This window comes from Pantherophis guttatus, chromosome 4 (assembly GCF_059756535.1).
Source record: "Pantherophis guttatus breed Tessera chromosome 4, ASM5975653v1, whole genome shotgun sequence".
In the NCBI taxonomy this organism is placed as follows: domain Eukaryota; kingdom Metazoa; phylum Chordata; class Lepidosauria; order Squamata; family Colubridae; genus Pantherophis; species Pantherophis guttatus.
Window position 1 is genome coordinate 157268518 of NC_142066.1, and position 14046 is coordinate 157282563.

Consider the following 14046-nt stretch of genomic DNA (forward strand, 5'->3'; position numbering starts at 1 on the left):
TCCCACCTTCGTCGCCAATGTTGTAGCGCGGGAATAAGGAGAGGCACAAGCAGGCTAGTAACAACAGCTCTTTAATTCAGGGTGAGACTTCAGCAAAAACTCACAGGCAACAGCCCTCTTTATATACCTTCCAGAGGCAACCAAGAACCAATCAGGATTCACTATGCATTTGAATTTCCCGCAAAAAATAGATACATACACAACAAGGACGGTAAACAAATTTCTGCTCCCTGCTTCTCTGTGCCCCCGTCTCCTTTTCAGGAAGGACCGTGGAGAACTCAGTGGTGGAAAACCCCTGGTGGCCTCCCAACAAAGAGATGACCTGCCCATCAGGGGATATAAGGAGGCCTCCTGGTCCCGGGAGCCACATCAGCTGTGGAGCTCCATAGCAGAAGAAACAAGGATGGAAGGCTGCTTCTGGAAGACCTTGCTGGTGGTTGGAGCTCTTGCAACGGGTGGGACCTCCTCACTACAACACAAATCCCTGAGCTATGATGAGGCTGTGGACCTTGCAGTGAGCATCTACAACAGCAAATCTGGGGAAGACTCCATGTATCGTCTCCTGGAAGCTGTTCCTCAACCTGAGTGGGTACGTACTCTCCAGTTCAGGTCCACTGAGGACTTGATCCTGACCTGAGTAGAGTAGAGTAGGGTGGACCCATCCTTTGTGGGAAGCCGTCCTGAGGGCTAACTGAAAAAGAGCCTGTTCTCCCAGCATGGAGATCTCGAGGAGCCTTCATTTCTGGTCTACCTACCCTTCATTTTGGGTCCCTTATGGATTTGAAACCTAGAAACCTAGAATAACAGAACTGGAAGGGACCTTGGAGGTCTTCTAGTCCAACGCCCTACTCAAGCAGGAGATCCTGTCCTGTTCTGGACAAAAGGCTATCCAATCTTTTTCATGAAGACCTCACCCATAACTTCTGGAGGCAAGTTGTCCCACTGGTTGATTGTTCTGTCAGGAAGCTTTTCCTTAGTTCCAGGTTGCTTCTCTCCCTGATTAGTTTCCATCCATTGCTTCTTGTCCTGCCTTCTGCTGCTTTGGAGAATAGCTTCACCCCCTCTTCTCTGTGGCAGCCCCTCAAATATTGGAAAACTGCTATCATCACCTCTAGGCCTTTTTGTCCCTAGACTAGACTTGATTTGTCCTGTTTACACTTTTTGTAGAGTAGGCACTTCCCTCGTGGGAAGCTAGGTGAAAAGGGGGAATCAGTTCCACCACGAAGACCTTCAGGATCCTTCAACTAGGACCAGTCAGGATGGTGGGCATGGAATCCAGAACTTCTGGGACCTGCATGGACTCTGCTCTGTAGATGTATTCTGGGGGCTCCATCAAGACCCAAGCAGCATGATCCCAAGGGAAGGTGGGAGGAAGGTCAGGTGGCCTCCAGACTAACCTCCTGGGTGACCGTGTCTTCTTTCAGGATCCTCTTTCTGAAAGCAACCAAGAGCTGAACTTCACCATCAAAGAGACGGGGTGCCAGGTTGAAGAAGAACGTGCCTTGAAAGAATGCGACTTTGAAGAAGACGGGGTGAGTGGCCGATTTCCAAGCTGGGTTGGAAATGTATTTTAGATGGAGACAGGGCCATGGAGATTGTGTAGGACCTTCCTGGCAGAGATGAAACTGGAGTTCTCCTTCCCTGCTACTTTGGTCTTGAGGGACGTCCTTCCTCTCGTTTCTCCAAGTCAACTCTTAGCCCCTGGATAGAGGAGGGATAGAGGACAGAACAAGAGAGTTGGAAGGGGCCTTGGAGGTCCTCTAGTCCCACCCCCTGCTCAAGGAGAAACCCTTTTCTCCTTCCCCTTTCACCTTTTCTTTCTCTCCTCCTCCTCCTCTTCCTCCTCCTCGTCTGCTGAGTAAGAGAGTTGGAAGGGGCCTTGGAGGTCCTCTAGTCCCACCCCCTGCTCAACCCCCACGTCCTCCTCCTCTGAATTCCTTTCCTTCCCCTTCCCTTTCTCCTTGTCCTCCTCCTCCCCCTCCTCCAACCCGCTGCCCGAGCTGGAAACCCTCTACCGGTTCAGACAAATGGCTGTCCAACCTCTTTCTGGGAGGGAGGAGACACATTCCAGAGTTATAAAAGGGACCGAAAAGTTTAGAAGCCGAAGCTGGCTGCTCCCTTAGAGGTTTTTCACAGGCTGCCTTAAATTTATTTATTGGTTCGATTTATATGCCGCCTTTCTCCGGAGACTCAGGGCGGCTTACAATGCCTTAAGCAACAGCCTTCATACTTTTGTATATACCTGCTTAGTAGGGCTTTCGCCCCCCCCCCAAAGCGGTGTTCTTTTTTTTTATACAAAGTCAACTTATTGCCCCCACAATCCGGGTCCTCATTTTACCCACCTCGGAAGGATGGAAGGCTGAGTCAACCTTGAGCCTGGTGAGATTCGAACTCGCACTAATTGCAGGCAGCTGGTGCTACTTAACAGCACTTTAGTCTGCTGCGCCACCAAGGCTCTTCTAAATAATTGACATTCTTGCTCATAATTTGCCAAGATTTCGGTCTGCAGGCGTGCAAGCATTAAAAGAAGAAGCTACTTATAAAAACGTCAGCATTTCTTTTCCTGGTTTCTGGAACCCGTCAGGGCGTAAGAGATTCACCCATCGGCAGCCTTGGAAGCAATTCCCCTGAAGTATAGGCAGTCCCCGACTTACAACACTTCATTTAGTGACCGTTCAAAGTTACGACGGTGCTGCAAAAAGGGACTTAGGACCATTTTTCACACTTAACGACCGTCGCAGCATCCTCACGGTCACGGATCAAAATTCAGATGCTTGGCAGCTGACTCAGATTTATGACAGTTGCAAAGTCCTGGGGTTCACATGGTCCCCTCTTTTGCCACTTTCTGACAAACTCGAAGCCAGGTTCACTGAATGACTAACTGCAGGGATATGCTTAACACGGTCGTAAAACGAGGCGGAACCCGTGGGGTCTCGCTTAGCCATGAGAAATGTTGGGGTTGATTCTGGTCATATGTCGAGGACCACCTGTACCTAGGGAGACCTTGGGGCTGAACCATCTTAATTTGTCCAATGTCGTCGTAGCAGGAGGTGGTTGGAGGTCGGTCGGGGCGAATTCCTCCGTAGGAAAGGAGATTGTCGTCTCCGCGTAACGAAATCTGGCTGCTGTCATCGTTCTCACCCTGCTGTCTTCTCCTGCACAGGTGGTCATGGAGTGCAGGGGCTACTATTTCTTTGGGGAGACGCCCTCAGTGCTCGTTCTCACCTGTGAACCGGTGGCTGAAGAGGAGGAGGGGGACAAAGAGGAGGAGAAGGAGGTGGAGGAGGAAGAAAAGGAGGAAGACGAGAAGGTAAGAAGATGGTATGATGGTTGGGAGGACTTATAACGATCAGATGCGATTTTTCGCTTAGTGGCCATCCTAGACCAACAACAGTTTTGTTTAGTGACCAGAGTTGCAACAGCCCTGAAAAAAAATGACTTATGTCCATTTTACAGCTAGTCCTCAACTTACAAAAGCTTGTTTAGTGACCGTTCGAAGTTGCAACGGGGACTCAGGACCCTTTTTCACGCTTAACAACCATTGCAGATTTCCAGGGTCACGTGAGTTACATTGGCAACCGATTCACACTTATGACCCTGGTTGCAGAGTCCCAGGGTCAGGTGATCCTCTTTTACGACCTTCTGACGAGCCAAGTCAATGGGGAAACGCAGATTCATTTATTTATTATTTATTTTATTTTATTTTATTTTATTAAATTTGTATACCGCCCTACTCCCGAAGGACTCAGGGCGGTGAACAGGTGATTTCACAACCAGGTGACTCATTTAACAACTGCAGTGATTCGCTTAACGACAGAGGCAAGAAAGGTCGTAAAATAGGGCAAAACTCACTCAACAAAGGTCTCAGGGAGCAGCAGAAATTTGGGGCTCGGTTTTGATCGTAAGTTGGGGGGGGGCACCTGTAGAGTCTTCTGCTTTTAATTCTTAAATTAGGAATTAAACTCTGCCCACAGGCAGAAGTGGGGAGAGTCTCCTTCTTAATCTGCAAAGGGTGTAAAACAGACTCATACACTGTGTTGTGTGGAAATGCCACAACTGCACCCTTTGCAGAAGTCCAAGCCCAATCCCGGGGCAGTGGGGAAGCAGAAAGAGGAAGGGGCTGCAGGACCCCCGGGGCCACCCACTGGGGACCCAGCCCTGACCCCAGTCCTTCTCTTCCTCTCTAGGATCAGCCCAGGAGAGTCAAGAGATTCAAGAAGTTTTTCAAGAAGCTCAAGAAAAGCGTGAAGAAACGTGTCAAGAAATTCTTCAAGAAACCGAGAGTCATCGGGGTCTCCATCCCCTTCTAAAAGGGGATTCGGAAGGACCCTCCGATCCGAGGAAAACCGGCAGAGAAAAATGATGTTCCAGTCCATCCAATCATTCCCCAAAAAGATACTCCAGCAATAAATAAATGAATAAATAAATAAATAAATATATATATATATACTCATACATGGCTTTTTCCTACTTTCCTATGTTTAAAAGACTAACAGAATTAGGGAGTTGGAAGCGACCCTGGAGGTCATCTAGTCCAACCCCCTGCTCAAACAGGAGACCTTGTGCCATTTTGGACAAATGGCTGTCGAACCTCTTCTTTGAAAATCCCCATAGAGACCTTATAACAATGATTTTTCAGTCCATTTTTGAAAACCTCCATTGATGGAGCATCCCACAATTTCAGGCCCACAAATATTAAACTTGCCAATTTTGGGGAAAGTCCCTACAGACTTTAGACTCTGAAGAGGATAACCAAGAAAATCTTTCTCTCCTTTTTCGCACAAAAAGATTAATGCAGGCAGTCCTCGATTTACGACAACAAAGGAGCTGAACATTTATGTTGCTAAGTGGGACATTTATTAAGTGAATTTTACCTCGTGTTATTATGACTTTTCTTGTCACATTTGTTAAGTGAATCACTGCAGTTGGTAAATTAGGAACACGGTGAATCTGGCTTCTCCTTGACTTCGCTTGTCAGAAGGTTGAAAAAGGGACAAGGAAGGATGGAAGGGAGGAAGGAAGGAGGGAGAGAGGAAGGAAGAAAGGAAAGAGGGGAGGGAGGGAGGGAGGAAGGAAGGAGAGAAAGACAGATTAAAAAGTGCAATGAAAGAAGGAAAAAGAATGTGAAATAGGAGAAGAAAGGAAGGAAGGAATAATTTCTGCAAAAAACATGGCGATGAGATCCAGGCTTTCTAAATTTTTATATCAATTCAAATTTGAAATAGAATTCGAGATCCGAATCGATGTAGGAAGGAAAAGCTCCATTAGAGAAATGGGGAAACGGCAGAAATATTTGTAATGTGGGTTGTTGTTGTTGTTGTTGTTTTGTGGAAATAAATGCTGAAATGGAACAGAATAGGTCTTTTCTTTGCAAAATACCACTTTTTTGTTTAACAATTTTATTTTATTCAAAAAAGTATAATCAAGAAAAACTTTTCTTTACGGGAAAAACTTGTAAAAATCCAGCCAGGGGTTATGAAACAAGTCAGAAGTCACTGTCAGGAATAAATGCCTTGCCTCTGATCCAGAGCTAGAGGCAGGGGGGCTGGACAAGCCAGCCCCCAAGGTCCACCCTAACCCAATAACCCCTCCTTACCTTAGCCACGCCCAGGGGGTACTTAAGGGTCAGCCATGCGGTCCTGCCTCAGTTCCAGACTTGTACCTGTAATGATAAGATGCTTAATTAACAAACAATATCTGATTTAATGACTACCTGCTTATGGAGTTATTGGGCACGATCCTTGAACACATTTAACAATATGGTAGCAGAGGATGGTTTGACAGCCCAATCCTAATACTCCACAACATGCAAAGGACCACGACAGACAGGGTGAATACCAGAGCATTCACCAAGAAGATGGCAGAACGGTCTGCCCAACCCGAAACCACGCAAGGAGAGGCACCCGAGACGAGCGGCCTACTCCACCACCCATGCACCCCGGCCAGAAGCGACGAGAGGTGGAAGAAACATGAGACCTCAAAAGGAGAAAAACACGACCTAAAAGTAAAACTTCTGGAGCTGATAGATTCGTCACAAGGCAACACCGACCTCATCACGGAACTCCGAAGCCTGGTCAAAGGCTGCGAAGCAGCGAGTGAGGAAGATGAAGACGAATCCGACTACAGCGACGAAGATGCGGTAAGGGAGGACTTCCCCCACCAGAAACCCACCGAAAAGGCCGAAGGAGACTTCGCGCCCTTTTTACGGAGGCCATCTTGGGAGGCGACATCATCAAAAATGGCCGACCACCCACCAATAGATTCCCGAGATTTAAATCTCATGGCGGGAATCGGGGCCTACCCTAAAGTAGCCGACCAAAACTACCACAAAAAACAAGAAAGCCCAAAGCCAAAACCTACAGGCCCGCCTACCGAGCCCGAGGTCAACAAAGCCATCGAACTAATCACCGCGGCCCTAGGGGATAAGATGAAATTACTGAACACGCAGCCCGGTGCTAGGCCAAAACGCAAAGGGGACCCTAGCATGAAGAGGGCCGACACCGGCACCCACCCTGGGGAACTGACCGCTACCGCATGGGCCCAGGGCCACCCAGAGCTCCCAAGGAGTCTCCCCATAAAAACGGGACACCGAAGGCGATGGGACCACTCACCGGACCGATGACCGGGACCAGATCCATGGCCCACGGGGCCATCCGCAGGCAGGGGACGTCCATCAGCGGGCAGGGGACTCGGCCCGACACCCGGAGGCGCCACCCACACAAGGCCGGGCCATCCGGGACCATTCGCAGCCCCAACGGGACTTCCGACCTCCACCGATGATCCTCACCGCTTCCCGAGGCTCCAGACGACGATCCACGACGATCCCGAGCAAGCGAGGCCGACCAAGGAGGAACCGAAGGCCCATCCGGAAGATTGGGGCCTTCACCCGAGAGCTGTGGGGACGAGCTCCTCACTCCACGGCGGCTGGGCAGAAATGAACCTCACGCATGTGCAATGCATCCCTGTAAGAGAAACGGAACAAGACATAGAGCTACAGCGACGCAAGCACATAGAGACAAGTCAGTTCAGACTTGCCACAGTCGTTCCTCTGCCTTATTGTGAGTACCCTTACGTGAGGAACCATGGACAGCGACATAATGTAAGTAATTTAACTTACAATTCAGGGACTTTGCCAAGTGACTTTCCCAAACTAAGACTAGATGGGGAGAATTTCCTGGACTGGAACCAGCAACTCCAAGTCACCCTGCTAAAGGAAGATCTATTATCCCTAGTCATAGACCCCCCAGAAAAACCCTGGACTTTTGAATTAGATTGCATCCACCATAAAGCATACTGTATTGTCATTGCCAGCATTACCCCAAGTATTTACCCCAGCATTAACCACCACTTGACTGCTCTGGAGGTAATACAGAGGATGCACAAACTATTTTACTGCCAAAGCGTAGCAAGCACCACCAGGTTATCCAGGGAATTCTACGCCACCAAACTTAAAGCAGGGACCCCAATGAGCGAGCATTTATTGTCACTAAATACCACCAGAGCTCAGCTGACACAAAGGGGGGAGGTCATAAGTGAGAGGACCATGATAAGCATCATTGTAAATTCCTTAGACCCCAGGTGGGACACATTTATCACGCAGATAGACAACCTAGGGTCAGGGAAACTCTCACTGGAATTACTAACAAGTAAACTAATAGCTGAAGACAGCATCAGGAAAGACCGCTTACTAAGCCGCAGGGAGCAAAGACCCAGCAGGAAGGCTGAACCACAGGGTAGGAGCTACAGTAACACAGAGTGCTATATATGCGGGTCAAGAAACCATTACAAAAAGGACTGTCCTAGAAACACAGGGGACAGGGACAGGTCACATAGAAGGGACAGACCAGAACAAAGGATAAGGCACGCTAGAGGACGCTCACCAGAGGACAGACACAGGCGTAGGGATTCCCCTAGCCCCAGGGACAGGAGAAACCACAGGAACAGCTCCAGGGAGAGCCAGACTGGATCACTGTATGGCATAGGAGATCAAGAGCGACACATAGGCCAGGACAGGGAGGAAGGCACATGGCTGCTGGACTCAGGAGCCACAAACCATACCACTTATGACCGTAACTTGCTAACCTCATTTACAGAAGAAAGTTTTATAATAAAAGTGGCTAACCAGAACAATGTGCAAGTAACAGGTAAAGGTAACGCATACGTGCCAGGGATAGGAGTAATACAAGGAGTACTATTAGTGCCAAATATACCCTATAACATCCTTGCCACCCTAAAACTAAGCAAGGACAACAATGTCGAGGTGACATTCAAGGAAGGAAAGGCACAGGTAACTAGAGGGGGCAAAAGAATAGGGAAAGTAGTAATCATTGGGGAACTGCCATTCTTCCACCCAGTCAGGGACAAGCAGCCAGAGGTAAACAATCACAAGAAGGTTAAACCCGACAACCCAGACTACACAAGTGGGGAAGTAGAGGGGGTTAGTCACGCACACACCACTGATGATACAAGTGAGCAGGGGACTCTCAGGGAAGGAAAGCCAGCGATAGGGAAGCCAATGCATGACAACTGTGCCCACCTGTTACACAGAAGACTAGGACACATTAGCTTCCCTGTGGTGCAGAAAATGATGGAATGCTCTGAAGGTGTAAAAATAAAGGATTGTGAGAACTATCTCGAGTGTTCTATTTGTAAGAGCTCTAAATTAAAAACTAAACCAAGGCCCAAAAAGTCAGTGCGCACAATTAATTCAATCTTCCAACTCATACATATGGACCTAGTAGGACCACTAAGACCCTCCATCAAATACAGGAAGAGGTACTTCCTGACCATAGTGGATGATTTCAGCCGCTATGGCTTCGTATACACGCTAAAACACAAGAGCGAAGTATTCCAAAAATTTAAGGAATTCTACGCAAGGGTGGAGACACAACATGATACCAAGATCAGGCAAATAATGACAGACCGGGGGTCTGAATTTTTGTCAAGTGACTTCTCGCAATGGCTAAAGACACGCGGGATAGTCCACTACACGACTTCTCCTTTTTCCGCCTTTCAAAATGGCGTTGCAGAATGAAAAAACGGAACACTGCAGACCATGATGAGGTGCGCACTAGAGGATGCCGGCCTAGGGCAGCATTTCTGGTCAGAAGCACTCATTTATTCGAATTACACTTTGAACAGGCTATGGACCAGTGTACTAAACAAAACCCCATACGAGTTAATGTATCAAAAGAAACCACAGGTGTCACACTTACACATATTCGGGGTCACAGCAGATGTGCACATCCCCAAACAATTGAGACATAAGGGAGACAGGGTATCCAGAAGACTGAGGTTCATGGGGTATGAACCAGGGACGAAGGGATATAGATTCATAGACAGCAATAACAATTTTGTGATATCACGAACAGCTGTCTTTCACGAAAACGCCAACTGGTCCAAGATACACCTCAACGAGGTGTCCCTTAGCAAGGACGGACCAGGGGATGATCAAAGGGGGATAAAGCACCAAACAGGAAGGGGCACTGAACAGGGAAAGAATAAACCCAAAGGACAGGAAATACCAGTGAAGGGGTGGAAGGAAAACCACCCATGCAACAAAGTGGACTCACTCACCGAGAGAGAAGCTAGGTACATGCATGACACAGAGACACCCCCCGACAGGCCAATCAGGGCAAACAGGGGCAAAAAGCCAGAAAGGTTAGGGGACTACGTGTTATCCCTCCACACTAACCAACTAACCCCCAACACATATGAGGACGTACTGGGGTTACCGGATGAGGAGAGAACAGGCCATGGAAAGGGAAATGGACAGCCTGAGGGAACTAAACGTATACACTCCCTCTAAAGTCCCAATAGGAAAGACGACCATAGGCACTAGGTGGGTCTACAAGGTTAAAACACTAGAGGGAAACAAAGCGCTCTACAAAGCTAGACTGGTGGCACAGGGGTTCGCCCAGAAATACCCTGATGACTACACGGAAACGTACTCCCCCACAGTCAGGGCCGAGAGCGTGAAGTGTGCGCTAGTAATTGCATCACTGCTAGGGTTGGAAGTGCACCAATTCGACGTGCAAACCGCTTACCTGCACACCGAGCTAGATAAAGAGATATACGTGAGAGCACCACCTAGCCAAAACACCAGGAAGGGAGAAACCTGGATCCTAAACCGGAGCCTGTATGGACTCAAACAGTCAGGGAAACATTGGTACGAATGCCTATCCAAGACATTGAAGTCCATGGGATTCTCAGCCACCTCGGCCGACAACTGCTTCTTCACCAAGAAGTCAGACAGTTCCCTCGAGTACATTTTGATATACGTGGACGATATATTGTATATCGGTGGCCAGTCTAGCAAATGTAACGACTTCGCCAGTGAGTTGGGAAAACATTTTACACTGAAGATATTGGGTAAGGTAGATAAATACTTGGGGGTGCAAATCACAAAAACAGGCAGAGGTTTCCAACTGTCACAGAAGGACAAAATTTTGGAACTAATACATAAGTGCAACATGACAAACGCCAAGGGGTGTGAAACACCAATGCAACCAGACTTCTTGAAGGACATGTATAATGAGGCTGAGGCGTTCAAGGACAACACATTATACAGATCCACCATAGGCTCCCTATTATACATTGCGAACTGGACTAGGCCAGACATCGCCCTGCCAGTTAACCGGCTATCACGACATGTAGGTAAACCCACTGTGTACCACTGGGAAGCCATCAAAAGGGTACTGAGGTACCTAAAGCAGAGCTCCGATGCTTGCCTATCACTAGAACCCGAGAACAACACAACACCCACACTCACGTGCTATGCAGACGCTGACTGGGCTGGGGATGTGAAATGCAGAAAGAGTACTTCAGGTTACGTATTCTTTCTAAACAACAGCCCAGTACATTGGTACACAGGCAAACAGGATCTGGTATTTATTTATTTATTTGTTTAAATTTCTATACCGCCCTTCTCCAAATAGGACTCAGGGCGGTGCACAGCCTAAGTAAAAACAAAACATACAAAATTTAAAAAACAGTATTAAAATAATTAGATATTCTGGCCGTAAATTAAAACAACCCAATTTAAAACCAATTTAAAATTTAGCTCAAGCCAGCCCAGCTAGTTGAAATAAATAAGTTTTCAGGGCCCGACGAAAAATCCGGAGGTCTGTTATTATACGTAACTCCGGGGGAAGGTTATTCCAGAGGGTGGGCGCCGTCACAGAGAAGGCTCTCCCCCTGGGGGTCGCCAGCCGACATTGTCTGGCGGACGGCACCCTGAGGAGGCCCACTCTGTGCGAGCGTACTGGTCGGTGGGAGGCTATTGGTGGCAGTAGGCGGTCTCGTAAGTACCCCGGCCCTAAGCCATGGAGCGCTTTAAAGGTGGTCACCAACACCTTGAAGCGCACCCGGAAGACTACCGGGAGCCAGTGCAGCTCGCGCAGGAGAGGTGTCACATGGGAGCGCCTCGTCGCCCCCATAATCCCCCGCGCGGCTGCATTCTGGACCAGCTGGAGCCTCCGGGTGCACCCCAGGGGGAGCCCCATGTAGAGAGCGTTGCAGTAGTCCAGGCGGGAAGTGACTAGTGCCTGAGTGACTGTGCGTAGGGAGTCCCGATCTAGAAAGGGGCGCAACTGGCGTATCAGGCGAACCTGATAAAAAGCCCCCCTGGCCACGGCCGTCAAATGGTCTTCTAAAGATAGCCGTGCGTCCAGGAGGACGCCCAAGTTGCGAGCCCTCTCCGTGGGGGCGAGTGATTCGCCCCCAATAGCCAGCGATGGCGTCAGCTGGCTATATCGGGACGCTGGAAGCCACAGCCACTCGGTCTTGGAGGGGTTGAGTCGGAGCCTGTTTCTCCCCATCCAGGCCCGCACGGCCTCCAGGCACTGGGACATCACTTCAAGGGCATCGTTGGGGTGGCCTGGGGTGGAGATGTACAGCTGGGTGTCATCAGCGTACTGATGGAACTCCACCCCGAAGCCACGGATGATCTCACCCAGTGGCTTTACATAAATGTTGAACAGAAGGGGCGAGAGGACCGACCCTTGTGGCACCCCACAAGCAAGGTGCCTCGGGGTCGACCGCTGCCCCCCCGTCAACACAGATTGCGACCGGTCAGAGAGGTAGGAGGAGAACCACCGCAGAACGGTGCCCCCCACCCCCAACCCCGCCAACCGGTGCAACATGATACCATGGTCGATGGTATCAAAAGCCGCTGAGAGGTCTAACAGGACCAGGATAGAGGAGCAACCCCTATCCCGAGCCCTCCAGAGATCATCCACCAACGCGACCAATGCCGTTTCCGTGCTGTGCCCAGGTCGGAAGCCGGACTGGAGCGGGTCTAGATAGACAGTTTCATCCAGGTACCGGGGAAGCTGTTGTGCTACCACACTCTCAACAACCTTCGCAACAAAGCGAAGGTTGGAGACTGGACGATAGTTAGCCAAAACAGCCGGATCCAGAGAGGGCTTCTTGAGGAGGGGCCTCACAACCGCTTCTTTCAAAGCGGCCGGCAGGACCCCCTCACTCAAAGAAGCGTTAACAATCTTCTGGAGCCAGCCTCGTGTCACCTCCCGGGAAGCCAGTACCAACCAGGAGGGACACGGGTCCAATAAACATGTGGTCGCATTCAGCCGTCCCAGGACCCTGTCCATGTCCTCGGGAGCCACAGGATCGAACTCCCCCCAGATAACACTCTCAAGACCTGCCTCAGTCATCCCATCCGGACATACCCAGTCAGAGGCCAGCCCTTCCCGAATCTGAGCAATTTTGTCATACAGATACTGCACAAAGTCCTCAGCTCGGCCCTGCAAGGGGTCATCCCGCGCTTCCAGATGGAGGAGGGAGCGGGTCACCCTAAACAGGGCGGCCGGGCGATTATCTGATGACGCGATAAGAGCGGCAAAATAGCTAGATTTTGCCGCTTTTATTGCCACTAGGTAGGTCTTAATATGAGACCTCACCAGTGTTCGGTCGGATTCGGAGCGGCTGGTCCTCCAACTACTCTCCAGGCATCTTTTCCGGCGCTTCATCTCCCTAAGCTCCTCGGAGAACCAAGGAGCTAGGTGAGTTCGGTGCCGGGTCAGAGGCCGCAAAGGCACGACACGGTCCAAGGCCCCGGCAGCCGCACTATCCCAGGCGGCCACCAGGTCCTCAGCCGAGTCGTGAGTCATAGTCTCAGGAAATGGCCCAAGCTCCATCTGGAACCTATCAGGGTCCATCAGGCGCCTGGGGCGGAACCACCTGGTCGGTCCCGCCTCCCTGCGGCGGGGTGCAGCGGTTAGAAAGTCCAGTCGAAGGAGCGAGTGGTCAGACCATGACAAGGGTTCGATGACTATATCCCCTGTATCAAGGCCACTCGACCACTGACCAGAGACAAAAACTAAGTCCAGAGTGTGTCCACCCATGTGAGTGGGGTCATGAATTAACTGAGTAAGGTCCATGGCCGTCATGGAAGCCATGAACTCCCGAGCCACCTCAGACGTTTCGCCGACAGATGGCAGGTTGAAATCCCCCATGACTAGAAGTCTGGGGGTACCAACCGCCACCTCAGCTATGACGTTGAGCAGCTCAAGCAGGGCCGTTGCCACGCGGCAGGGAGCCAGGTACGTGATCAACAAGCCCATCTGTACTCCACGACCCCATCTCACAAAAAGGGACTCACATCCGGCTATCTGTGGAACAGTGGTCTCCCTCGGATCAAGACTTTCCTTTATAATAACCGCCACCCCCCCACCCCTGCCCTGAGCTCTCGGCTGATGGAATGCTCAGAAACCTGGTGGGCACATATCCACGAGGGGAACCCCCCCCCTCATGGCCCAACCAGGTCTCCGTAATACCTGCCAGGTCCGCTCCCCCCTCCTGAATAAGATCGCAAATGAGGGGGGCTTTATTTACCACGGACCTGGCATTGCACGACAGCAGCCGAAGGCTCGGGCCCTGAGAGTCTGAACTGCCTGGGATACGAGAAGGGCTATGGGGACCGGGGCGCGCCACCGCTCGAAGATAGCGAGTGCGCGCCTCCACCACATGATGCGGCCCCCTGCTCCCGCCGTATCTGCCCCTCCCACTCAACACATTGATAGAAAA

General features: G+C 50.3%; 1 protein-coding gene across 1 annotated transcript; it reads left to right on the plus strand.

Moving 5' to 3' along the window:
* Positions 1-341: 341 nt before the first annotated feature.
* Positions 342-4441, plus strand: LOC117658482 (cathelicidin-related peptide Oh-Cath-like). Its single transcript, XM_087893208.1, has 4 exons — positions 342-589; positions 1425-1532; positions 3164-3310; positions 4188-4441. Exons 1-4 carry the CDS (start codon positions 404-406, stop codon positions 4308-4310), a joined length of 564 nt encoding a protein of 187 aa, XP_087749334.1. The 5' UTR covers positions 342-403; the 3' UTR covers positions 4311-4441.
* The last annotated feature ends 9605 nt before the right edge of the window (positions 4442-14046 follow it).